Source organism: Capra hircus, chromosome 26, assembly GCF_001704415.2.
Source record: "Capra hircus breed San Clemente chromosome 26, ASM170441v1, whole genome shotgun sequence".
Lineage (NCBI taxonomy): Eukaryota > Metazoa > Chordata > Mammalia > Artiodactyla > Bovidae > Capra > Capra hircus.
Genome location: NC_030833.1, coordinates 9537408 through 9562937, shown reverse-complemented (window position 1 = coordinate 9562937; position 25530 = coordinate 9537408). Strand labels below are relative to the sequence as shown.

At 52.6% G+C, this 25530-nt stretch overlaps 1 protein-coding gene across 1 annotated transcript in view; it reads left to right on the top strand.

Annotated features, from left to right (window-relative positions):
* Window positions 1-25530, top strand: part of LOC102169730 (deleted in malignant brain tumors 1 protein) — a 62854-nt gene that overhangs the window by 24001 nt on the left and 13323 nt on the right. Inside the window, 21 exon segments of the mRNA XM_018041105.1 lie at window positions 79-108; window positions 1663-1692; window positions 2289-2315; window positions 3395-3718; window positions 4481-4510; window positions 6067-6096; window positions 6694-6720; window positions 7797-8120; window positions 8887-8916; window positions 10471-10500; window positions 12059-12088; window positions 12686-12712; window positions 13792-14115; window positions 14881-14910; window positions 16465-16494; window positions 17092-17118; window positions 18198-18521; window positions 20358-20681; window positions 21095-21121; window positions 21717-21749; window positions 22545-22595. Of these exon segments, the coding sequence (XP_017896594.1) occupies window positions 79-108; window positions 1663-1692; window positions 2289-2315; window positions 3395-3718; window positions 4481-4510; window positions 6067-6096; window positions 6694-6720; window positions 7797-8120; window positions 8887-8916; window positions 10471-10500; window positions 12059-12088; window positions 12686-12712; window positions 13792-14115; window positions 14881-14910; window positions 16465-16494; window positions 17092-17118; window positions 18198-18521; window positions 20358-20681; window positions 21095-21121; window positions 21717-21749; window positions 22545-22595 (2109 nt within the window).

Genomic DNA, 25530 nt, shown 5'->3' with positions numbered 1-25530 from the left:
TGCATCTTAGCATCACCCCTTTGCCCCCGTGGAGCCCATTCTACACAATGTGTCTGACCTGCCTTCTTTCTCCCCCAGCTGCCCAGACCCAGTCCACGGTTGTGGCAGGTGAGTGTTGCTGCCTCTTAACTCTGGGATGTCCCCTCCCCCCAGTAACGTCCTGGGCCCCCAACCAGTAGCCCCAGGAGGGGACTGTGGCGGTTTTTCATCTCTCAGTACCTGCCCTGGTCACTCTGGACCACAAGACAGTCCAAATGAGCCAAACAGAGGCATCCTCTGGACTGGCTCAGTGATTTCAGGACTTTGTGGCTACACAGTGTCTCGCCAGAGCTTTGGGTGACAGGGTGGTCTGTCCTGGGGTCATTTCTGCTTGAATGTATTCTCTGGACCAAGAGCTATGTGTATGGAAAAGACAGAGCTCTTTCCTGTCCTCCACCCCAGATGGAGACTAGGTGATGCTCTTAGAAGTACCCAGTTAGCAGGCATGCTGATGGCTCTGTGGGCTGTGCTGCCTCCTTAGATGAGTGTGTACCTTTGATGACACGATCTGAGCTCAGAGCAAACTCTCAGAAAAGTCTTCTCTTCCGGTGAAGGTGGAGCCCCTCAGATCCCACTGTCCTGTTCCTGGTCATAGGAACAGGACCAACCTTGATTCTACTGGCGTTCTTTGTAATCTTGCTCTGTCTCCCCTCCTGACTGGTGGGATCCGACAGCTGACTATGGGGAGCATCACTTGATGCTGCCGCACTATCAGGGTTCAATGTCTAAATCTTGGCTTAAAGCTCTGTGTTCACCACCTCATTCAATGTCAGGGATTCCGTCTACTCATCTGAACTGTGAATAACCACGACCTATCCGATAGAGAATGTATTCATTAGGCTGTTTCAGTTTCCATGTGGCAGAATTTCAACTGACACTCAAGCTGGGCTAGGACCTAGTAACTTTCATGTCCAAGACATGTAGTCACAGTTCTGTCTTCAGGTAGAGCTGGGTCCAGAGGTTCCAGGACTACCTGTCTTAACCACTGTTTATACCTCTGATTTTTATGTGTTTGTGCTTCATTCTAAGTTTACTTCCTGTCATGGGGACAGGGGTCAGCTCCAAGTCTACATCCCATCAAAGAGAAAGATGCTCTTTGTTCTAGACCTTCAGCTGACAAGTCCTAGAGAGACTGTCAGACTCAGGTTTTGCCTCCTGAGTCTGGGACCGTGGCCCATCTGAGGAGCCTGGAAGCAGGGTTTAGGTACCAGGTTTGCTGTGAACAGGGCAGTGGCCCCTGTGTGACCTGCCAGGCACCAGCTTGTCACTGGCTAAGGTCGAGCCTGATAGATCACACACGGGACTTGACCTGGAGCTGGAGCCCTGTGTCTGCCTCAGTGGATGTGTAAAAGCTGTGAGGCTGACGATTGGCTCCGGGTCGACTCTGTCATCAAGACATAGAGTCCATTACCTTGATATTGGAAATAATAGATCATAGTCTGCTGGAACTTCTCAGGAGGAGCCTCTTGGGAGGGTTGAGGATGGCAGAGGGTGCCCCATCCACTCCTGGCAGAGCAGATGCATGGACTGACACCTCAGCGGCTCTGCAACTTAGCATCACCCCTTTGCCCACGTGAAGCCCCTTCTGTGCACTGTTTCTGACCTGCGTTCTCTGTCCCCCAGCTACCCAGATGCTGTCCACGGCTGTGCCAGGTGAGTCCTGCTGGCTCTTGACTCCGAGATGTCCCCTCCCCCACAGTCACCCCCAGAGCCCCCATCCAGTAGCCCCTGGAGGCGACTGTGGAGGTTTTCCACCTGTCAGTACCTGCCTTGGTCACTCTGGACCACAGAGACAGTTCCAGATGAGCCATAACACAGGCATCCTCTGGACTGGCTCAGTGATTTCAGATCTTTGTGGCTACACAGTGTCTCCCCAGAGCTTTGGGTGACAGGGTGGGGTGTCACTGGGGTCATTTCTGTTTGAACATATTCTCTGGACCAAGAGTTATGTGTATGGAGAAGAGAGAGCTTTTCCGTGTCCTCCACCCCAGATGGAGACTAGGCGATGCTCTTACCAAGAAATACCCAGTCAGCAGGACATGCTGATGGCTCTGTGGGCTCTGCTGCCTCCTTAGATGAGTGTGTACTTTTGATGACACGATCTGGGCTCACAGCAAACTCCCAGAAAAGGCTTCTTGTCCCCAGATGGTAGAGCCCCTGAGACCCCACTGTCCTGTTCCCGGTCATAGGTACCAGACCAGCCTTGATTCTCCCGACCTTCTTTATAATCCTGCTCTGTTTCCCTACAGATTGGTGGAATCCGACAACTGCCTATAGTAAGTGTCTCTCAGGTCGTGCTAGAGTCCCAGCAGCCACACTCCAGTCCACAGACATGGGTGCAGTTCCTGCCTCTTGCGACCAGGTGCTGAGGTCACCACCGCATCTACTCTGTACACTTGCCTTCACTTTCCGGAGTTATACATCAGCTTTCCCTACATGTTGTGCCATATGTTAGTCACAATGCTTTTGTTTGCAAGTATTAGGATGGCCACTCACACTCTCTTAATTGGGGCTGATGCCACAGCCTACATATAGAGGGTATTGAGCCGTAGGGTAAATGTCAGGTACACCTGGATCCAGAAGTTCCAATACTCTATGTTCCCACGCACTTTTCTGACCTCTGCTTGGTTTTGTTTAAGAGCTTCAGTGTCAGGTTGCTTCCTGCCCGGGGGCACTTGTCAGCCACAAGTCTCCTGCCACAGGAGGAAAGAGTCTTGTTCTCCATGTTGAGCAGAAAGTCCGGGAGGGATTGTGAAGAGCCTGGTGGTAATAGGTGCCTTCTCCCCAGTCATCTCCAAGTCCTCCAGTGATATTCAACAATTCCAAGGTTGTTTCAGGGTTCAAGCTTTAAAAAAAAGAAGATTCAAGCTAGACTTTGTGTGTGAAAGTACCTGTATATGTACTGAGTGGAAAAGTGTTCCGAATAAACTTGGGCTGACGGAGTGGGTTCCCATGTGGGGTGCATGGCCGAACTCAGCACCTTGGTGGGAACTAGGAAGCTGTGTCAGCGGTCTTCTGTGACAGAGACTCATTCTACCCCAGAGGTATGGGATGTAGGTTGCCCACTTAGACTGTGGGCTTCCCTCCTCCCACCCACATCCTGAGACAGGATTCACTCTCTGAATTGCTGTGTGGGGATGCCATCAGAGAACCTGCAGAGCGAGCCCACAGTCCACAGTCCAGGATCCATCACACAGCCATCGGAGATAGAGAGTGATGCACACGCTCAGTCACATCCGTATGCACTCGCTACCTAGACCTCAGCAGCCTTTCCCTGGAAGAATTCTGAATCTCAGTCCTCAGTGCCTTTCCCTTCAGAGGAAACAGGAGGGTGACTTTTCCTGTCTCCTTCCAGGAACTGAATCGGGTTTGTCCCTGAGGCTGGTGAACGGAGGTGACAGGTGTCAGGGCCGGGTGGAGGTCCTGTACCGAGGCTCCTGGGGCACCGTGTGTGATGACTACTGGGACGTGAATGATGCCAACGTGGTCTGCAGGCAGCTGGGCTGTGGCTGGGCCATTTCAGCCCCAGGAAGTGCCCGGTTCGGTCAGGGCTCAGGGCCTATTGTCCTGGATGACGTGGGCTGCTCAGGGTATGAGACCTACCTGTGGAGCTGCTCCCACAACCCCTGGAACACACACAACTGCGGACACCACGAGGACGCCAGCGTCATCTGCTCAGGTGGGTCTCAATAAGCTGGGTGTGCTTCTCTGGAGGTGCTTCTTGCTCACATTCTGATCCCCTCGAGAAGCACTCTCTACATTTCCCTTTTCCTTGAAATCCTGTGAGTGCTTTGCTTATTTAGTGTATCAACTTTTGCCTGACTCTGGGTATGTAGATGGGAATTAGAACAAAAACAGAAACCGAAAGTGACATTTCCATGCCCCAGTGTAAACCAGAGGCAAAAGAGTGCAGGTCTGCCAGGAGGTCTCTGAGCAGAGGGCATGGGCTGGGGCGGCCAGTGGCCCCAGTTCTGCCTCCTGAGTCCTGGACCGAGGCCCCAGCAAGGAACTGGGAAGCACAGTCTGTGCACCAGGATTGCTGTGAGCAAGGCAGTGGCCCCTGTGTGACCTGCCAGGCACCGCCTTGTCACCCCCTAAGGTCGAGCCTGACAGATCACACACGGGACGTGACCTGGAGCTGGAGCCCTGTCTCACTGCCTCAGTGGATCCATAAAAGCTGTGAGGCTGACGATTGTCTCCGGGTCCACTCTGTCATCAAGACACAGAATCAATCACCTTGACTTTGGAAATAATAGATGCTGGTCTGCCGGGACCTCTCAGGAGGAGCATTGGAGGGTTGAGGATGGCAGAGGCCCTGCCCTCTATGGCTGAGCAGGTGCACGGAAGGACCCCTCATCTGGTCTGCATCTTAGCATCACCCCTTTGCCGGCGTGGAGCCCATTCTGTACAATGTGTCTGACCTGCCTTCTTTCTCCCCCAGCTGCCCAGACCCAGTCCACGGTTGTGCCAGGTGAGTCTTGCTGCCTCTTAACTCTGGGATGTCCCCTCCCCCCAGTAACATCCTGGGCCCCCAACCAGTAGCCCCAGGAGGGGACTGTGGAGGTTTTCCACCTCTCAATACCTGCCCTGGTCACTCTGGACCACAAAGACAATTCCGGATGAGCCGTAACACAGGCATCCTCTGGACTGGCTCAGTGATTTCAGGATTTCGTGGCTACACAGTGTCTCGGCAGAGCTTTGGGTGACAGGGTGGTCTGTCCTGGGGTCATTTCTGCTTGATCATATTCTCTGGACCAAGAGCTATGTGTATGGAGAGGAGAGAGTTTTTTCCTGTCCTCCACCCCAGATGGAGACTAGGTGATGCTCTTAGAAGTACCCAGTCAGCAGGGCATGCTGATGGCTCTCTGGGCTGTGCCGCCTCCTTAGATGAGTGTGTACTTTTGATGACACGATCTGGGCTCACAGCAAACTCTCAGAAAAGGCTTCTCTTCCGCAGAAGGTGGAGCCCCTCAGATCCCACTGTCCTGTTCCCGGTCACAGGAACGTGACCAACCTTGATTCTACCGGCCTTCTTTGTAATCGTGCTCTATCTCCCCTCCTGACTGGTGGGATCCAACAGCTGACTATGGGGAGCATCACTTGATGCTGCCGCACTATCAGGGTTCAATGTCTAAATCTTGGCTTGAAGCTCTGTGTTCACCACCTCATTCAATGTCAGGGATTCCGTCTACTTATCTGAACTGTGAATAACCACGACCTATCCATTAGACAATGTATTCGTTAGGCTGTTTCAGTTTCCATGTGGCAGAATTTCAACTGACACTCAAGCTGGGCTAGGACCTAGTAACTTTCATGTCCAAGACATGTAGTCATAGTTCTGTCTTCAGGTAGAGCTGGGTCCAGAGGTTCCAGGACTACCTGTCTTAACCACTGTTTATACCCCTGATTTTTATGTTTGGGCTTCATTCTAACTTTACTTCCTGTCATGGGGGCAAGGATCAGCTCCAAGTCTCCATCCCAACGGGGAGAAAGATGCTCTTTGTTCTAGACCTTCAGCTGACAAGTTCTGGAGAGACTGGCAGGCTCAGGTTCTGCCTCCTGAGTCCTGGACCGTGGCACGACCATGGGGCGTAGAAGCACGGTCTAGGTACCAGGTCTGCTGTGAGCAGGGCAGTTGCTCCTGTGTGACCTGCCAGGCACCAGCTTGTCACTGGCTAAGGTCGAGCCTGACAGATCACACACGGGACTTGACCTGGAGCTGGAGCCCTGTCTCTGCCTCAGTGGATGTGTAGAAGCTGTGAGGCTGACGATTGGCTCCAGGTACACTCTGTCATCAAGACATAGAGTCCATTACCTTGATATTGGAAATAATAGATCATAGTCTGCTGGAACTTCTCAGGAGGAGCCTCTTGGGAGGGTTGAGGATGGCAGAGGGTGCCCCATCCACTCCTGGCAGAGCAGATGCATGGACTGACACCTCAGCGGCTCTGCAACTTAGCATCACCCCTTTGCCCACGTGAAGCCCCTTCTGTGCACTGTTTCTGACCTGCGTTCTCTGTCCCCCAGCTACCCAGATGCTGTCCACGGCTGCGCCAGGTGAGTCCTGCTGGCTCTTGACTCCGGGATATCCCCTCCCCCACAGTCATCCCCAGAGCCGCCATCCAGTAGCCCCTGGAGGCGACTGTGGAGGTTTTCCATCTCTCAGTACCTGCCCTGGTCACTCTGGACCACAGAGACAGTTCCAGATGAGCCATAACACAGGCATCCTCTGGACTGGCTCAGTGATTTCAGATCTTTGTGGCTACACAGTGTCTCCCCAGAGCTTTGGGTGACAGGGTGGGGTGTCACTGGGGTCATTTCTGTTTGAACATATTCTCTGGACCAAGAGTTATGTGTATGGAGAAGAGAGAGCTTTTCCGTGTCCTCCACCCCAGATGGAGACTAGGCGATGCTCTTACCAAGAAATACCCAGTCAGCAGGACATGCTGATGGCTCTGTGGGCTCTGCTGCCTCCTTAGATGAGTGTGTACTTTTGATGACACGATCTGGGCTCACAGCAAACTCCCAGAAAAGGCTTCTTGTCCCCAGATGGTAGAGCCCCTGAGACCCCACTGTCCTGTTCCCGGTCATAGGTACCAGACCAGCCTTGATTCTCCCGACCTTCTTTATAATCCTGCTCTGTTTCCCCTACAGATTGGTGGAATCCGACAACTGCCTATGGTAAGTGTCTCTCAGGTCGTGCTAAAGTCCTAGCAGCCACACTCCAGTCCACAGACACGGGTGCGGTTCCTGCCTTTGGGTCCAGGTGCTGAGGTCACCACCGCATCTACTCTGGACACTTGCCTTCACTTTCCAGAGTTGTACCTCAGCTTTACCTACATGTTGTGCCATATGTTACTCACAATGCTTTTGTTTGCAAGTATTAGGATGGCCACTCACACTCTCTTAATTGGGGCTGATGCCACGGCCTACATATCGAGGGTATTGAGCCGTAGGGCAAATGTCAGGTACACCTGGATCCAGAGTCCCAATACTCTATGTTCCCACGCACTTTTCTGACCTCTGCTTGGTTTTGTTTATGAGCTTCAGTGTCAGGTTGCTTGCTGCCCGGGGGCACTTGTCAGCCACAAGTCTCCTGCCACAGGAGGAAAGAGTCTTGTTCTCCATGTTGAGCAGAAAGTCCGGGAGGGATTGTGAAGAGCCTGGTGGTAATAGGTGCCTTCTCCCCAGTCATCTCCAAGTCCTCCAGTGATATCCTACAATTCCAATTTTGTTTCAGGGTTCAAGCTTAAAATAAAAGAAGATTCAAGCTAGACTTTGTGTGTGAAAGTACCTGAATACGTACTGAGTGGAAAAGTGTTCCGAATAACCTTGGGCTGACGGAGTGGGTTCCCATGTGGGGTGCATGGCGAACTCAGCACCTTGTTGGGGACTAGGAAGCTGTGTCAGCGGTCTTCTGTGGCAGAGGCTCATTCTACCCCAGAGGTCTGGGATGTAGGTTGCCCACTTAGACTGTGGGCTTCCCTCCTCCCACCCGCATCCTGAGACAGGATTCACTCTCTGAATTGCTGTGTGGGGATGCCTTCAGAGAACCTGCAGAGCGAGTCCACAGTCCACAGTCCAGGATCCATCACACAGCCATCGGAGATAGAGAGTGATGCACACGCTCAGTCACATCCGTATGCACTCACTACCTAGACCTCAGCAGCCTTTCCCTGGAAGAATTCTGAATCTCAGTCCTCAGTGCCTTTTCCTTCAGGGGAAACAGGAGGGTGACTTTTCCTGTCTCCTTCCAGGAACCGAATCGGGTTTGGCCCTGAGGTTGGTGAACGGAGAAGACAGGTGTCAGGGCCGAGTGGAGGTCCTGTACCGAGGCTCCTGGGGCACCGTGTGTGACGACAGCTGGGACATGAATGATGCCAACGTGGTCTGCAGGCAGCTGGGCTGTGGCTGGGCCATTTCAGCCCCAGGAAGTGCCCGGTTCGGTCAGGGCTCTGGGCCCATTGTCCTGGACGACATGGGCTGCTCAGGGCATGAGACCTACCTGTGGAGCTGCCCCCACAACCCCTGGAACACACACAACTGCGGACACCACGAGGACGCCAGCGTCATCTGCTCAGGTGGGTCTCAATAAGCTGGGTGTGCTTCTCTGGAGGTGCTTCTTGCTCACATTCTGATCCCCTCGAGAAGCACTCTCTACATTTCCCTTTTCCTTGAAATCCTGCGAGTGCTTTGCTTATTTAGTACATTAGGTTTTGTCTGGCCTCTGGGTATGTAGATGGGAATTAGAACAAAAACAGAAACCGAAAGTGACATTTCGCTCCATGCCCCAGTGTAAACCAGAGGCAAAAGAGTGCAGGTCTGCCAGGAGGTCTCTGAGCAGAGGGCATGGGCTGGGGCGGCCAGTGGCCCCAGTTCTGCCTCTTGAGTCCTGGACCGAGGCCCCAGCAAGGAACTGGGAAGCACGGTCTGTGCACCAGGAATGCTGTGAGCAAGGCAGTGGCCCCTGTGTGACCTGCCAGGCACCGCCTTGTCACCCCCTAAGGTCGAGCCTGACAGATCACACACGGGACGTGACCTGGAGCTGGAGCCCTGTCTCACTGCCTCAGTGGATCCATAAAAGCTGTGAGGCTGATGATTGTCTCTGGGTCCACTCTGTCATCAAGACACAGAATCAATCACCTTGACTTTGGAAATAATAGATGCTGGTCTGCCGGGACCTCTCAGGAGGAGCATGGAGGGTTGAGGATGGCAGAGGCCCTGCCCTCCATGGCAGAGCAGGTGCACCGATTGACCCCTCCCCTGGTCTGCATCTTAGCATCACCCCTGTGCCCCCGTGGAGCCCATTCTGCACAATGTGTCTGACCTGCCTTCTTTCTCCCCCAGCTGCCCAGACCCAGTCCACGGTTGTGCCAGGTGAGTCTTGCTGCCTCTTCACTCTAGGTTGTCCCCTCCCCCCAGTAACGTCCTGGGCCCCCAACCAGTAGCCCCAGGAGGGGACTGTGGAGGTTTTCCACCTCTCAGTACCTGCCCTGGTCACTCTGGACCACAAAGACAGTCCAGATGAGCCAAACAGAGGCATCCTCTGAACTGGCTCAGTGATTTCAGGACTTTGTGGCTACACAGTGTCTCGCCAGAGCTTTGGGTGACAGGGTGGTCTGTCCTGGGGTCATTTCTGCTTGAACGTATTCTCTGGACCAAGAGCTATGTGTATGGAAAAGACAGAGCTCTTTCCTGTCCTCCACCCCAGATGGAGACTAGGTGAATGCTCTTAGAAGTACCCAGTTAGCAGGCATGCTGATGGCTCTGTGGGCTGTGCTGCCTCCTTAGATGAGTGTGTACCTTTGATGACACAATCTGACTCAGAGCAAACTCTCAGAAAAGTCTTCTCTTCCGGTGAAGGTGGAGCCCCTCAGATCCCACTGTCCTGTTCCCGGTCACAAGAACGAGACCAACCTTGATTCTACCGGCCTTCTTTGTAATCGTGCTCCGTCTCCCCTCCTGACTGGTGGGATCCGACAGCTGACTATGGGGAGCATCACTTGATGCTGCCGCACCATCAGGGTTCAATGTCTAAATCTTGGCTTGAATCTCTGTGTTCACCACCTCATTCAATGTCAGGGATTCCGTCTACTCATCTGAACTGTGAATAACCATGACCTATCCGATAGAGAATGTATTCATTAGGCTGTTTCAGTTTCCATGTGGCAGGATTTCAACTGACACTCAAGCTAGGCTAGGACCTAGTAACTTTCATGTCCAAGACATGTAGTCATAGTTCTGTCTTCAGGTAGAACTGGGTCCAGAGGTTCCAGGACTACCTGTCTTAACCACAGTTTATACCTCTGATTTTTATGTGTTTGTGCTTCATTCTAAGTTTACTTCCTGTCATGGGGACAGGGGTCAGCTCCAAGTGTACATCCCATCAAAGAGAAAGATTCTTTTGTTCTAGACCTTCAGCTGACAAGTCCTAGAGAGACTGTCAGACTCAGGTTCTGCCTCCTGAGTCCGGGACCGTGGCCCATCCGAGGAGCCTGGAAGCAGGGTTTAGGTACCAGGTTTGCTGTGAACAGGGCAGTGGCCCCTGTGTGACCTGCCAGGCACCAGCTTGTCACTGGCTAAGGTCGAGCCTGACAGATCACACACGGGACTTGACCTGGAGCTGGAGCCCTGTCTCTGCCTCAGTGGATGTGTAGAAGCTGTGAGGCTGACGACTGGCTCCGGGTCGACTCTGTCATCAAGACATAGAGTCCATTACCTTGATATTGGAAATAATAGATCATAGTCTGCTGGAACTTCTCAGGAGGAGCCTCTTGGGAGGGCTGAGGATGGCAGAGGGTGCCCCATCCACCCCTGGAAGAGCAGATGCACGGACTGACACCTCAGCGGCTCTGCAACTTAGCATCACCCCTTTGCCCACGTGAAGCCCCTTCTATGCACTGTTTCTGACCTGCGTTCTCTGTCCCCCAGCTACCCAGACCCAGGCCACGGCTGTGCCAGGTGAGTCCTGCTGGCTCTTGACTCCGGGATGTCCCCTCCCCCACAGTCACCCCAAGAGCCCTCATCCAGTAGCCCCAGGTGGCGACTGTGGAGGTTTTCCATCTCTCAGTACCAGCCCTGGTCACTCTGGACCACAAAGACAGGTCCAAATGAACCATAACACAGGCATCCTCTGGACTGGCTCAGTGATTTCAGGACTTTGTGGCTACACAGTGTCTCGCCAGAGCTTTGGGTGACAGAGTGGGGTGTCACTGTGGTCATTTCCTTTTGAACATATTCTCTGGACCAAGAGCTATGTGCACGGAGAGGACAGAGCTTTTTCCTGTCCTCCACCCCAGATGGAGACTAGGTGATGCTCTTAGAAGTACCCAGTCAGCAGGGCATGCTGATGGCTCTCTGGGCTGTGCTGCCTCCTTAGATGAGTGTGTACCTTTGATGACACAATCTGGGCTCACAGCAAACTCTCAGAAAAGGCTTCTCTTCCACAGAAGGTGGAGCCCCTCAGATCCCACTGTCTTGTTCCCGGTCACAGGAACGTGACCAACCTTGATTCTACCGGCCTTCTTTGTAATCGTGCTCTCTCTCCCCTCCTGACTGGTGGGATCTGACAGCTGACTATGGGGAGCATCACTTGATGCTGCCGCACCATCAGGGTTCAATGTCTAAATCTTGGCTTGAAGCTCTGTGTTCACCACCTCATTCAATGACAGGGATTCCGACTACTCATCTGAACTGTGAATAACCACGACCTATCCGATAGAGAATGTATTCATTAGGCTGTTTCAGTTTCCATGTGGCAGAATTTCAACTGACACTCAAGCTGGGCTAGGACCTAGTAACTTTCATGTCCAAGACATGTAGTCATAGTTCTGTCTTCAGGTAGAGCTGGGTCCAGAGGTTCCAGGACTACCTGTCTCAGCCACTGTTTATACCCCTGATTTTTATGTTTGGGCTTCATTCTAACTTTACTTCCTGTCATGGGGGCAAGGATCAGCTCCAAGTCTCCATCCCAATGGGGAGAAAGATGCTCTTTGTTCTAGACCTTCAGCTGACAAGTTCTGGAGAGACTGGCAGGCTCAGGTTCTGCCTCCTGAGTCCTGGACTGTGGCACGTCCAAGGGGCGTAGAAGCACGGTCTAGGTACCAGGTCTGCTGTGAACAGGGCAGTGGCCCCTGTGTGACCTGCCAGGCACCAGCTTGTCACTGGCTAAGGTCGAGCCTGACAGATCACACACGGGACTTGACCTGGAGCTGGAGCCCTGTGTCTGCCTCAGTGGATGTGTAAAAGCTGTGAGGCTGACGATTGGCTCCGGGTCGACTCTGTCATCAAGACATAGAGTCCATTACCTTGATATTGGAAATAATAGATCATAGTCTGCTGGAACTTCTCAGGAGGAGCCTCCTGGGAGGGCTGAGGATGGCAGAGGGTGCCCCATCCACGCCTGGCAGAGCAGATGCATGGACTGACACCTCAGCGGCTCTGCAACTTAGCATCACCCCTTTGCCCACGTGAAGCCCCTTCTGTGCACTATTTCTGACCTGCGTTCTCTGTCCCCCAGCTACCCAGATGCTGTCCACGGCTGTGCCAGGTGAGTCCTGCTGGCTCTTGACTCCGGGATGTCCCCTCCCCCACAGTCACCCCCAGAGCCCCCATCCAGTAGCCCCTGGAGGCGACTGTGGAGGTTTTCCACCTCTCTGTACCTGCCCTGGTCACTCTGGACCACAGAGACAGTTCCAGATGAGTCATAACACAGGCATCCTGTGGACTGGCTCAGTGATTTCAGATCTTTGTGGCTACACAGTGTTTCCCCAGAGCTTTGGGTGACAGGGTGGGGTGTCACTGGGGTCATTTCTGTTTGAACATATTCTCTGGACCAAGAGTTATGTGTATGGAGAGGACAGAGCTTTTCCGTGTCCTCCACCCCAGATGGAGACTAGGCGATGCTCTTACCAAGAAATACCCAGTCAGCAGGACATGCTGATGGCTCTGTGGGCTCTGCCGCCTCCTTAGATGAGTGTGTGCTTTTGATGACAGGACCTGGGCTCACAGCAAACTCCCAGAAAAGGCTTCTTCTCCCCAGATGGTGGAGCCCCTGAGACCACACTGTCCTGTTCCCGGTCATAGGTACCAGACCAGCCTTGATTCTCCCGACCTTCTTTGTAATCCTGCTCTGTTTCCCCTACAGATTGGTGGAATCCGACAACTGCCTATGGTAAGTGTCTCTCAGGTCGTGCTAAAGTCCCAGCAGCCACTCTCCAGTCCACAGACACGGGTGCCATTCCTGCCTCTTGGGTCCAGGTGCTGAGGTCACCACCGCATCTACTCTGGACGGTTGCCTTCACTTTCCAGAGTTATACCTCAGCTTTCCCTACATGTTGTGCCATATGTTACTCACAATGCTTTTGTTTGCAAGTATTAGAATGGCCACTCCCACCCTCTTAAATGGGGCTGGTGCCACGGTTACATCTCGAGGGTATTGAGCCGTAGGGGAAATGTCAGGTACACCTGGATCCAGAAGTTCCAATACTCTATGTTCCCACGCACTTTTTGACCTCTGCTTGGTTTGTTTATGAGCTTCAGTGTCAGGTTGCTTGCTGCCCGGGGGCACTTGTCAGCCACAAGTCTCCTGCCACAGGAGGACAGAGTCTTGTTCTCGATGTTGAGCAGAAAGTCCTGGAGGGATTGTGAAGAGCCTGGTGGTAATAGGTGCCTTCTCCCCAGTCATCTCCAAGTCCTGCAGTGATATCCTACAATTCCAAGGTTGCTTCAGGGTTCAAGCTAAAAAAAAAAGAAGATTCAAGCTAGACTTTGTGTGTGAAAGTACCTGTATATGTACTGAGAGAAAAAGTGTTCCGAATAACCTTGGGCTGACGGAGTGGGTTCCCACGTGGGGTGAATGGCCGAACTCGGCACCTTGGTGGGAACTGGGAAGCTGTGTCTGCGGTCTTCTGTGGCAGAGGCTCATTCTACCCCAGAGGTCTGGGATGTAGGTTGCCCACTCAGGCTGTGGGCTTCCCCTCCTCCCACCCGCATCCTGAGACAGGATTCAGTCTCTGAATTGCTGAATTTGGGGAGGGCATCAGAGAACCTGCGGAACGAGTGCACAGTCCACAGTCCAGGATCCATCACACAGCCATCGGAGATAGAGAGTGATGCACACGCTCAGTCACATCCGTATGCACTCGCTACCTAGACCTCAGCAGCCTTTCCCTGGAAGAATTCTGAATCTCAGTCCTCAGTGCCTTTTCCTTCAGGGGAAACAGGAGGGTGACTTTTCCTGTCTCCTTCCAGGAACCGAATCGGGTTTGGCCCTGAGGTTGGTGAACGGAGAAGACAGGTGTCAGGGCCGAGTGGAGGTCCTGTACCGAGGCTCCTGGGGCACCGTGTGTGACGACAGCTGGGACATGAATGATGCCAACGTGGTCTGCAGGCAGCTGGGCTGTGGCTGGGCCATTTCAGCCCCAAGAAGTGCCCGGTTCGGTCAGGGCTCAGGGCCCATTGTCCTGGACGACGTGGGCTGTTTAGGGCATGAGACCTACCTGTGGAGCTGCCCCCACAACCCCTGGAACACTCACAACTGCGGACACCACGAGGACGCCAGCGTCATCTGCTCAGGTGGGTCTCAATAAGCTGGGTGTGCTTCTCTGGAGGTGCTTCTTGCTCACATTCTGATCCCCTCGAGAAGCACTCTACATTTCCCTTTTCCTTGAAATCCTGCGAGTGCTTTGCTTATTTAGTACATTAGGTTTTGTCTGGCCTCTGGGTATGTAGATGGGAATGAGAACAAAAACAGAAACTGAAAGTGACATTTCACTCCATGCCCCAGTGTAAACCAGAGGCAAAAGAGTGCAGGTCTGCCAGGAGGTCTCTGAGCAGAGGGCATGGGCTGGGGCGGCCAGGGGCCCCAGTTCTGCCTCCTGTGTCCTGGACCGAGGCCCCGGCAAGGAACTGGGAAGCACGGTCTGTGCACCAGGATTGCTGTGAGCAAGGCAGTGGCCCCTGTGTGACCTGCCAGGCACCGCCTTGTCACCCCCTAAGGTCGAGCCTGACAGATCACACACGGGACGTGACCTGGAGCTGGAGCCCTGTCTCACTGCCTCAGTGGATCCATAAAAGCTGTGAGGCTGATGATTGTCTCTGGGTCCACTCTGTCATCAAGACACAGAATCAATCACCTTGACTTTGGAAATAATAGATGCTGGTCTGCCGGGACCTCTCAGGAGGAGCATTGGAGGGTTGAGGATGGCAGAGGCCCTGCCCTCCGTGGCAGAGCAGGTGCACCGATTGACCCCTCACCTGGTCTGCATCTTAGCATCACCCCTTTGCCCCCGTGGAGCCCATTCTGCACAATGTGTCTGACCTGCCTTCTTTCTCGCCCAGCTGCCCAGACCCAGTCCACGGTTGTGCCAGGTGAGTGTTGATGCCTCTTAACTCTGGGATGTCCCCTCCCCTCAGTAACGTCCTGGGCCCACAACCAGTAGCCCCAGGAGGGGACTGTGGAGGTTTTCCACCTCTCAGTACCTGCCCCGGTCACTCTGGACCACAAAGACTGTTCCAGATGAGCCATAACACAGGCATCTTCTGGACTGGCTCAGTGATTTCAGGACTTGTGGCTACACAGTGTCTCCCCAGAGCTTTAGGTGACAGGGAAGGGTGTACTGTGGTCATTTCATTTGAACATATTCTCTGGACCACGAGCTATGTGCACGGAGAGGACAGAGCTTTTTCCTGTCCTCCACCCCAGATGGAGACTAGGTGACGCTCTTAGAAGTACCCAGTCAGCAGGGCATGCTGATGGCTCTCTGGGCTGTGCTGCCTCCTTAGATGAGCGTGTACTTTTGATGACACGATCTGGGCTCACAGCAAACTCTCAGAAAAGGCTTCTTTTCCGCAGAAGGTGGAGCCCCTCAGATGCCACTGTCCTGTTCCCGGTCATAGGAACGAGACCAACCTTGATTCTACCGGCCTTCTTTGTAATCGTGCTCTGTCTCCCCTCCTGACTGGTGGGATCCGACAGCTGACTATGGGGAGCATCACTTGATGCTGCCGCACCATCAGGGTTCAATGTCTAAATCTTGGCTTAAAGCTCTGTGTTCACCACCTCATTCAATGTCAGGGATTACGTCTACTCATCTGAACTGTGAATAACCACGACCTATCCATTAGAAAATGTATTCGTTAGGCTGTTTCAGTTTCCATGTGGCAGAATTTCAACTGACACTCAAGCTGGGCTAGGACCTAGTAACTTTCATGTCCAAGACATGTAGTCATAGTTCTGTCTTTAGGTGGAGATGTGTCCAGAGGTTCCAGGACTACCTGTCTTAACCACTGTTTATACCCCTGATTTTTACGTTTGGGCTTCATTTTAACTTTACTTCCTGTCATGGGGGCAAGGATCAGCTCCAAGTCTCCATCCCAATGGGGAGAAAGATGCTCTTTGTTCTAGACCTTCAGCTGACAAGTTCTGGAGAGACTGGCAGGCTCAGGTTCTGCCTCCTGAGTCCTGGACTGTGGCACGTCCAAGGGGCGTAGAAGCACGGTCTAGGTACCAGGTCTGCTGTGAACAGGGCAGTGGCCCCTGTGTGACCTGCCAGGCACCAGCTTGTCACTGGCTAAGGTCGAGCCTGACAGATCACACACGGGACTTGACCTGGAGCTGGAGCCCTGTCTCTGCCTCAGTGGATGTGTAAAAGTTGTGAGGCTGACAATTGGCTCCGGGTCGACTCTGTCATCAAGACATAGAGTCCATTACCTTGATATTGGAAATAATAGATCATAGTCTGCTGGAACTTCTCAGGAGGAGCCTCTTGGGAGGGCTGAGGATGGCAGAGGGTGCCCCATCCACCCCTGGCAGAGCAGATGCACGGACTGACACCTCAGCTGCTCTGCAACTTAGCATCACCCCTTTGCCCACGTGAAGCCCCTTCTGTGCACTGTTTCTGACCTGCGTTCTCTGTCCCGCAGCTACCCAGATGCTGTCCACGGCTGTGCCAGGTGAGTCCTGCTGGCTCTTGACTCCGGGATGTCCCCTCCCCCACAGTCACCCCCAGAGCCCCCATCCAGTAGCCCCTGAAGGCGACTGTGGAGGTTTTCCACCTCTCAGTACCTGCCCTGGTCACTCTGGACCACAGAGACAGTTCCAGATGAGTCATAACACAGGCATCCTGTGGACTGGCTCAGTGATTTCAGATCTTTGTGGCTACACAGTGTCTCCCCAGAGCTTTGGGTGACAGGGTGGGGTGTCACTGGGGTCATTTCTGTTTGAACATATTCTCTGGACCAAGAGTTATGTGTATGGAGAGGACAGAGCTTTTCCGTGTCCTCCACCCCAGATGGAGACTAGGCGAAGCTCTTACCAAGAAATACCCAGTCAGCAGGACATGCTGATGGCTCTGTGGGCTCTGCCGCCTCCTTAGATGAGTGTGTACTTTTGATGACACGATCTGGGCTCACAGCAAGCTCCCAGAAAAGGCTTCTTGTCCCCAGAAGGTAGAGCCCCTGAGACCCCACTGTCCTATTCCCGGTCATAGGTACCAGACCAGCCTTGATTCTCCTGACCTTCTTTATAACCCTGCTCTGTTTCCCCTACAGATTGGTGGAATCCGACAACTGCCGATAGTAAGTGTCTCTCAGGTCGTGCTAAAGTCCCAGCAGCCACACTCCAGTCCACAGACACGGGTGCGGTTCCTGCCTCTTGGGTCCAGGTGCTGAGGTCACCACCGCATCTACTCTGGACACTTGCCTTCACTTTCCAGAGTTGTACCTCAGCTTTACCTACATGTTGTGCCATATGTTACTCACAATGCTTTTGTTTGCAAGTATTAGGATGGCCACTCACACTCTCTTAATTTGGGCTGGTGCCACGGCCTACATATCGAGGGTATTGAGCCGTAGGGCAAATGTCAGGTACACCTGGATCCAGAAGTTCTAATACTCTTTGTCCCCACACACTTTTTGACCTCTGCTTGGTTTGTTTATGAGGTTCAGTGTCAGGTTGCTTGCTGCCCGGGGGCACTTGTCAGCCACAAGACTCCTGCCACAGGAGGAAAGAGTCTTGTTCTTGATGTTGAGCAGAAAGTCCTGGAGGGATTGTGAAGAGCTGCTGGTAATAGGTGCCTTCTCCCCAGTCATCTCTACGACTTCCAGTAATATCCAACAATTCCAAGGTTGTTTCAGGTTTCAAGCTTAAAAAAAAAGAAGATTCAAGCTAGACTTTGTGTGTGAAAGTACCTGAATACGTACTGAGTGGAAAAGTGTTCCGAATAACCTTGGGCTGATGGAGTGGGTTCCCACGTGGGGTGAATGGCCGAACTCGGCACCTTGGTGGGAACTGGGAAGCTGTGTCTGCGGTCTTCTGTGGCAGAGGCTCATTCTACCCCAGAGGTCTGGGATGTAGGTTGCCCACTCAGGCTGTGGGCTTCCCCTCCTCCCACCCGCATCCTGAGACAGGATTCAGTCTCTGAATTGCTGAATGTGGGGAGGCCATCAGAGAACCTGCGGAACGAGTGCACAGTCCACAGTCCAGGATCCATCACACAGCCATCGGAGACAGAGAGTGATGCACACGCTCAGCCACGTCCGTATGCACTCACTACCTAGACCTCAGCAGCCCTTCCCTGGAAGAATTCTGAATCTCAGTCCTCAGTGCCTTTTCCTTCAGGGGAAACAGGAGGGTGACTTTTCCTGTCTCCTTCCAGGAACCGAATCGGGTTTGGCCCTGAGGCTGGTGAACGGAGGTGACAGGTGTCAAGGCCGGGTGGAGGTCCTGTACCAAGGCTCCTGGGGCACCGTGTGTGACGACAGCTGGGACATGAATGATGCCAACGTGGTCTGCAGGCAGCTGGGCTGTGGCTGGGCCATTTCAGCCCCAGGAAGTGCCCGGTTCGGTCAGGGCTCAGGGCCCATTGTCCTGGACGACGTGGGCTGTTCAGGGCATGAGACCTACCTGTGGAGCTGCTCCCACAACCCCTGGAACACACACAACTGCGGACACAGTGAGGACGCCAGCGTCATCTGCTCAGGTGGGTCTCAATAAGCTGGGTGTGCTTCTCTGGAGGCGCCTTGTTGCTCGCACACTGATCCCCTCGAGAAGCACTCTCTACATTTCCCTTTTCCTTGAAATCCTCCTAGTGCTTTGCTTATTTAGTATATTAGGTTTTGTCTGGCCCCTGAGTATGTAGATGGGAATTAGAACAACAAAAAATAAAAAAACAGAGGGAAAAAAAAAAAAACAAAACAAATGGAAAGTGACATTTCGCTCCATGCCCCGGTGCAAACCAGAGCCAAAAGAGAGCCAGTCTGCCAGGAGGTCTCTGACCAGAGATCGTGGGCTGGGGCTGCAGGTGGCCTCTGTTCTGCCTCCTGAGTCCTGGACCTTAGGAACTGGGAAGTGTGGTTTTGCCGTGAGCAGGGCTGTGGCCCCTGTGTGGCCTGCCAGGCACTGCCTTGTCTCCCTTAAGGTTGAGCCTGACAGATCACACACGGGACTTGCCCTGGAGCTGGAGCCCTGTCTCACTGCCTCAGTGGATCCATAAAAGCTGTGAGCCTGGCAATTGACTCTGGATCCACTGTGTCATCAAGACATATTGTCAGTTACCTTGATATTGCAAATAAGAGATGCTGGTCTGTTGGAACTTCTCAGGAGGAGCCTCTTGGGAGGGTTGAGGATGACAGAGGGTGGCCCATCCATCCCTGACAGAGCAGATGCATGGACTGACACCTCAGCTGCTCTGCAACTTAGCTTCCCCCTTTGCCCACGAGAAGCCCCTTCTGTGCACTGTTTCTGACCTGCGTTCTCTGTCCCCCAGCTGCCCAGACCCAGCCCACGGTTGTGCCAGGTGCGTCCTACTGCCTCCCGACTCCAGGATGTCCCCTCCCCCACAGTCACCCCCAGAGCCCCCATCCAGTAGCCAGAGTTATGGATAAGCCTTACTTACGACTTGTGCCATATGTTACTCAGAATGCTTTTGTTTTCAAGTATTAGGATGGCCACTCACACTCTCTTAATTGGGTTGGTGCCACGGCCTACATATCGAGGGTATTGAGCCGTAGGGCAAACTTCAGGTACAGCTGGATCCAAAAATTCCAATACTCTATGTCCCCACGCCCTTTTCTGACCTCTACTTGGTTTCTTTATGAGCTTCAGTGTCAGGTTGCTTCCTGCCCGGGGGCGCTTGTCAGCCACAAGTCTCCTGCCACAGGAGGAAAGAGTCTTGTTCTCTTCCATGTTGAGCAGAAAGTCCTGGAGGGATTGTGAAGAGCCTGCTGGTAATAGGTGCCTTCTCCCCAGTCATCTCCAAGTCCTCCAGTGATATCCTACAATTCCAAGGTTGTTTCAGGGTTCAAGCTTAAAAAAAAAGAAGATTCAAGCTAGACTTTGTGTGTGAAAGTACCTGAATATGTACTGAGTGGAAAAGTGTTCTGAATAACCTTGGGCTGACGGAGTGGGTTCCCACGTGGGTGCTTGGCCGAACTTGGCACCTTTGTGGGAACTGGGAAGCTGTGTCAGCGGTCTTCTGTGGCAGAGGCTCATTCTACCCCAGAGGTCTGGGATGTAGGTTGCCCACTCAGGCTGTAGGCTTCCCTCCTCCCACCCGCATCCTGAGACAGGATTCAGTCCCTGAATTGCTGAATGTGGGGAGGCCATCAGAGAACCTGCAGAGCAAGTCCACAGTCCACAGTCCAGGATCCATCACGCAGCCATCGGAGACAGAGAGTGATGCACATGCTCAGCCACGTCCGTATGCACTCACTACCTAGACCTCAGCAGCCTTTCCCTGGAAGAATTCTGAATCTCAGTCCTCAGTGCCTTTCCCTTCAGGGGAAACAGGAGGGTGACTTTTCCTGTCTCCTTCCAGGAACTGAATCGGGTTTGGCCCTGAGGCTGGTGAACGGAGGTGACAGGTGTCAGGGCCGGGTGGAGGTCCTGTACCGAGGCTCCTGGGGCACCGTGTGTGATGACTACTGGGATGTGAATGATGCCAACGTGGTCTGCAGGCAGCTGGGCTGTGGCTCAGCCATTTCAGCCCCAGGAAGTGCCCAGTTCGGTCAGGGCTCTGGGCCCATTGTCCTGGATGACGTGGGCTGTTCAGGGCATGAGACCTACCTGTGGAGCTGCCCCCATAACCCCTGGAACACACACAACTGCGGACACCACGAGGACGCCAGCGTCATCTGCTCAGGTTGGTTTCCATGACCTCCATTTTAGTCAGTGATTTTTTCCCAAGAAAAACTCTTCTTTGCACGGGCTCCCATCACACTGAGTTTCCATGGAAGATGGGCTCTTTTCCTTCCTCCATCATTGATAGATGTCAGTCCTGGATTTCATGTATCCACTGCAGCCCCTTCTGTATTGGACCCCCAGAGCAGGGGTGTGATTACAGGTTTTAAGAGCAAATTCCTCTCAGACTTTTTTCATTTGTGGAGATGATGTCTGAGCTTGATATTTCATATTCAGTTCTCCTGGACAAATCCCAGGCTGCCCTTTTCAGGCCTTGGAGGGACTGGGCATTCAGCATCTCTATCTCAGGGACCTGATGGGTTTCTTGTATTGAGCCTGCGTGATTAGGTTCATCATGCTTCCTCTTTCTTGCAGCTGCACAGATCAACTCCTCAACTCCAGGTGAGTTCCAGCAGCCACACGCAGTGAGGTTCCTCTCTGGGATTCCACTATTCATGTTTATAGAAGAAGAACACCCTCTTCCTAGGGATTCATTTCCCTCCGAGGACTCTGGAGGCTGTTCAGTGACCAGTGGAATCCCCAGGACCAGGGATGTCACTCAGCTGTGCCTGGAGGGACCTCTGGCCCCCTGCCACCTCCTGCTGCTAGTGCCTGCTCACAGCTACTATGAGGGGAGACAGGATTAGGTTCTCTGATCATTTCTTTCAAAATAAGTGTTCCAGTCATGCCATGCAGACTGTGACCACTTAGAACCATGACCAAGTAGCAGACTCGCAAATATCTATCAGTTAAAAAATTTCTTCAGGTTGAAAGCAATTCCCCAAATGATCTTTTCCCACAGTGATAATATCTACTCCTGAATCAGGTGGGAACTTCTATGTACTTAACCCACGTGGCCAGTAACACTGTAGGTAGGAATAGTCAAGGTTCTGAGTCATCCTTATTAGGACAAGGATTTCCTTTCTCCACCAAAATGATGACGATGGAATTTAAAAATTTTCAGCAGCATCCTAAAGTCACTTTTTTTTCACTCTAGGTTGGTGGCCCCCACAAACCACAACCACTCAGAGTAAGTAACACATTTTTCCACCTGACCCACAGACCTTGGGTTTCCTCTCCCCAGGCTTGGCTGCTGGTCTCCAGGCTGCAGTCAGGGTGCTCACTCTCCAATGAGTCCACCTCTCCTGACTTTATGCCACGTGATGTCCCCCAGCTGATGTCCCAACCCCAGGAGTGCTGGGCCTCTCTCCAGGCTCTTCTTCGTCATTTACTAGTCTGACCAGAATGAGATTCCTACGTCTAGTCAGTCTCTAGATGATGCTGACCACCTGTTTATGTCCAACTCCTCACCTGGGACACTAGTCGGGGGTCAGCACAAACTGGATGGACCTTGCTTCACTGCTGAGCTTGGTGTGTCACCAGCAAAGGCTCCCAACAGCCCGCTTCTGAGTTGCCATTGAATCACCCTTCACTACCCCACCCTGCTTCCAGATCTTTCTGCTGCATCCTCACCCTTCCCTCCTCACCACTGGGCTCCCTACAGCAGCAGCAGCTTCAGGCTGCCCCCTCCCCATGATCCATTCTCTCAGTGATGGTCGCCTTCAGCCAATGGCAAGGTCAATCCCTTACATTGAGGAGGGGATATCAAGTTTGTAAGAGTGAAATTGCCCAAATATTTGCTGTTGTTTGTGAAGAATGATGTGTAAGATTGATGTTTCCTATGCAGCTCCCTGGTGCAACTCCTAGGCCTCCCTTCTCTGGCCACGGAGGGGCTGGGCACTCAGCATCTCTCTCAGGAAACTGATGGGATCATTGCAGCCCATCGTGGATGCTGAGGCTGATCATGCTTCCTCTTTTCTTGCAGGACCAGGAATCAACTTCTCCACTCCAGGCCCCGGCAGCCCCACCCAGCCAGGTATGTCTCTGGGATTCCACCTCTCAGGTTTCCAATAGAAGAGCAGCCTCCTCCTGGGGAGTCATTTCCCTCTGTGCCAGGGTCCAGCCCTGGTGGATCCAGGGAATTCGAAGTGGGGACGGAGTCAGCATCCTAGGAATTAATTGTTTAATTAAAGATATGGAGGGAGATTAGAAAGAAATAGTGTAGTAGGAAAATACTAGTGGAGAAAAAAAGGCTGAATAACTTGGTTTACATGGAATACCAATAAAACTCCAAGACAAGGAATTTGCATCATCTACATAGGCCACTGGTGCCCTCTTGAATAGCGGAGGGTGCCCCGCCTTGGGCTCCCTCTCGCGTGGGTCTTAGAAGCCAGGGCAAGTAAGTAGACATGGTGAGCATCCACACTCCAGATGGGAATTCAGCCAGAAGGGGAAAGAAAGAACGACACGGGGTAATCAGTCTTTCCAGAAACTGATCCATTTTATTTATTTTCAGGTTTGCTTATATACCTTTTGTTACACATAGAGACAAATGGAAATTTTAAAGTCACAGGGGAGTCAATAGTCCTGACCTTTATCAAAATCAGGTGCTTCATATAAATGTATACAGAAAGGTCTTAGGGGTTTTACATCATCTTCTGGCCAGGGGGCCTGCTAACATGTTATGATCCGTTCTTTTCTGATAACGGTCAGTCAACCAGAAACTTATTTTCCAGGGGTGATTTTTCTTAAACCAGGCACCACCCTCTGAAGGTACCAGATAAAGTTGCATTCCTATAGGGTGAGGGTGTAGTGTGTTACAATTAAGAAAGGAATTTACTTAGCCTAAGGTTAGCATGATTAATCTTAAAGATTAATACTTATTTCTCCTATATGCTAGTTATATTCATTATAAGGGCAGGGAATATGGAGATTTAGCAGCAAACATTGGCCCAATAAATTAAAAACTCTTCACCAACATGATTTTTATCTTTAGAAAAACCCAATGCTAAGACTTTCAAAATACTCCAAACTCTCCGTGCTGTTTATGATTGAGAGGTTGTAAACAATCATGTGCATAGTAGCAAGAGTGTGGATAATCCTGTCGCACAAGCTAGTCCGCCATCAGAGAGGTTTGACCTGAGACACCCCTGTCACGCCCAGGAATTTTTATTAACTGGAGCTGTAGGTTAACTCCTTCTCTGATAGAGGTGGTGGGGGATAGCTCCCCGTAAAGTCAGAGGTATAGGTGGGAGCATAAAGCAGTAAAGTAGGCAGACTCTGGTTTTGGGGGTAGATGCTCGGGAACAGGGGGTTTCCTGAGGCTCGGTCCCACCTTTGTGTATGCCAAAGCCTCCTTCCTCATGACCTTTGCCACGGGCGGAGTTCCTCACACTGGCTCCCGGCACCTCTGAGGACTCTGGAGGCTGTTCAGTGACCCGCTGAGTCCCCAGGACCAGAGCTGTCACTCAGCTGTCCCTGGAGGAACCTCTGGTCCCCCGCCACCTCCTGCTGCCTGCACCTGTTCAGAGCCGCTGTCGGGTGGAGAGGATTAGGTCCTCTGATCATTTCTATGAAAATAAGGGTCCCAGTCTTGCCATGCAGAACTGTCACCATCATAGAACCATGACCGAATAGCAGCCCTACAGAGGTTTATCTCTTAAATAATCCTTCATGTTGAGAGTAATTCCCCGAATGATCTTTATGACACAAGGATAATGTCTGGTGCAAGCATGTTTGGATGTGGTGTGTTCTCTAACCCCTTTTGGCTGGTCACAGTGTAAATTGGTATAATCAAGTCTCTGAGAAGTCCTGAAGTAAGGAGAACAATTTACTTTCTCCATCAAACTCTTGAGTATGGAATTAAAACATGATCCAGCAATATCCTAAAATCACTTGGTTTTCTTTCTAGATTGGCTGTCCTCAACAACTACAACCACTCCGAGTATCACATTTTCCCACCTGGCCCACAGGCCTTGGGTTTCCTCTCCCCAGGCTTGGCTGCTGGTCTCCGGGCTGCAGTCAGGGCACTCACTCTCCAGTGAGTTCACCGCTCCTGACTTTCCTGCCACGTGGCATCTCTGTAGCTGATGTCCCAACCCCAGGAGGGCTGCATCTCTCTCCAGGCTCTTCTTTGTCCTTTAATCACCTGGCCATCTGGCGATTCGGGTCTCTGGTCAGTGTCTAGGTGAAGTCTCCCACTGTGTATGTCCCGCCCCTCGTCTGGGACACTAGTCCCAGGTCAGTGCAGCCTGGATGGAACCTGGCATGTAATCAACAAAAGTTCCCAATAGCCTGCTTCTGAGTGGGTGCTGAACCGCCCCCCACTGCCCCCCCCACCCTGCCCCAGAGGTCTCCTTTGCATCCCTAGTCTCCCCTCCTCACCACCTGGTCTCCTACAGCAGCAGCAGCAGCTTCAGGCTGCCCCTCCCCCTGACCCATTCTCTGCAGTGCTCTAGGATATCTTCCTCAAATGCCAAGGTCTGTCCCTGCCTCGAGGCCGGAATCCTCAGCACCATCTGGACACAGATCCTCAGTGCTCAGGGTAATCTCTAGGGCTTGCAAATTCTTTCCCATTGTGGAGTTGATTCCTGCCATCCTTCCCATCCCTGCTCCATCCACATCGGGGTTCCCCAGTTATGCCAACTACTCTCATACCTACTCTCATACCAGCATGTTCCTTCGCACATGCTGTTCGCTCTGCCTGGAACACACTTCTGACCTTTTGGCCTCACCTCCCCGTGTACCCGTCCCCTTTCCCTCCTCAGTTTGGGTCAGGAGCCAAATCTCGCAGCTCCTAGCACCTCCTAGGCTCTGCTCCATCACAGTCCCACCCCTGGAGGCTGGGATTCACTCTTTTCCAGCCTCTTCTTTAGGCTGTGAGCTCCCAGAGGGCAAGTCCCACATCTGGCATCTCGCTGGGAACCTGGCGTTGGCACATTTCCAGCGCAGAGCTGACAAGGACTCAGCAG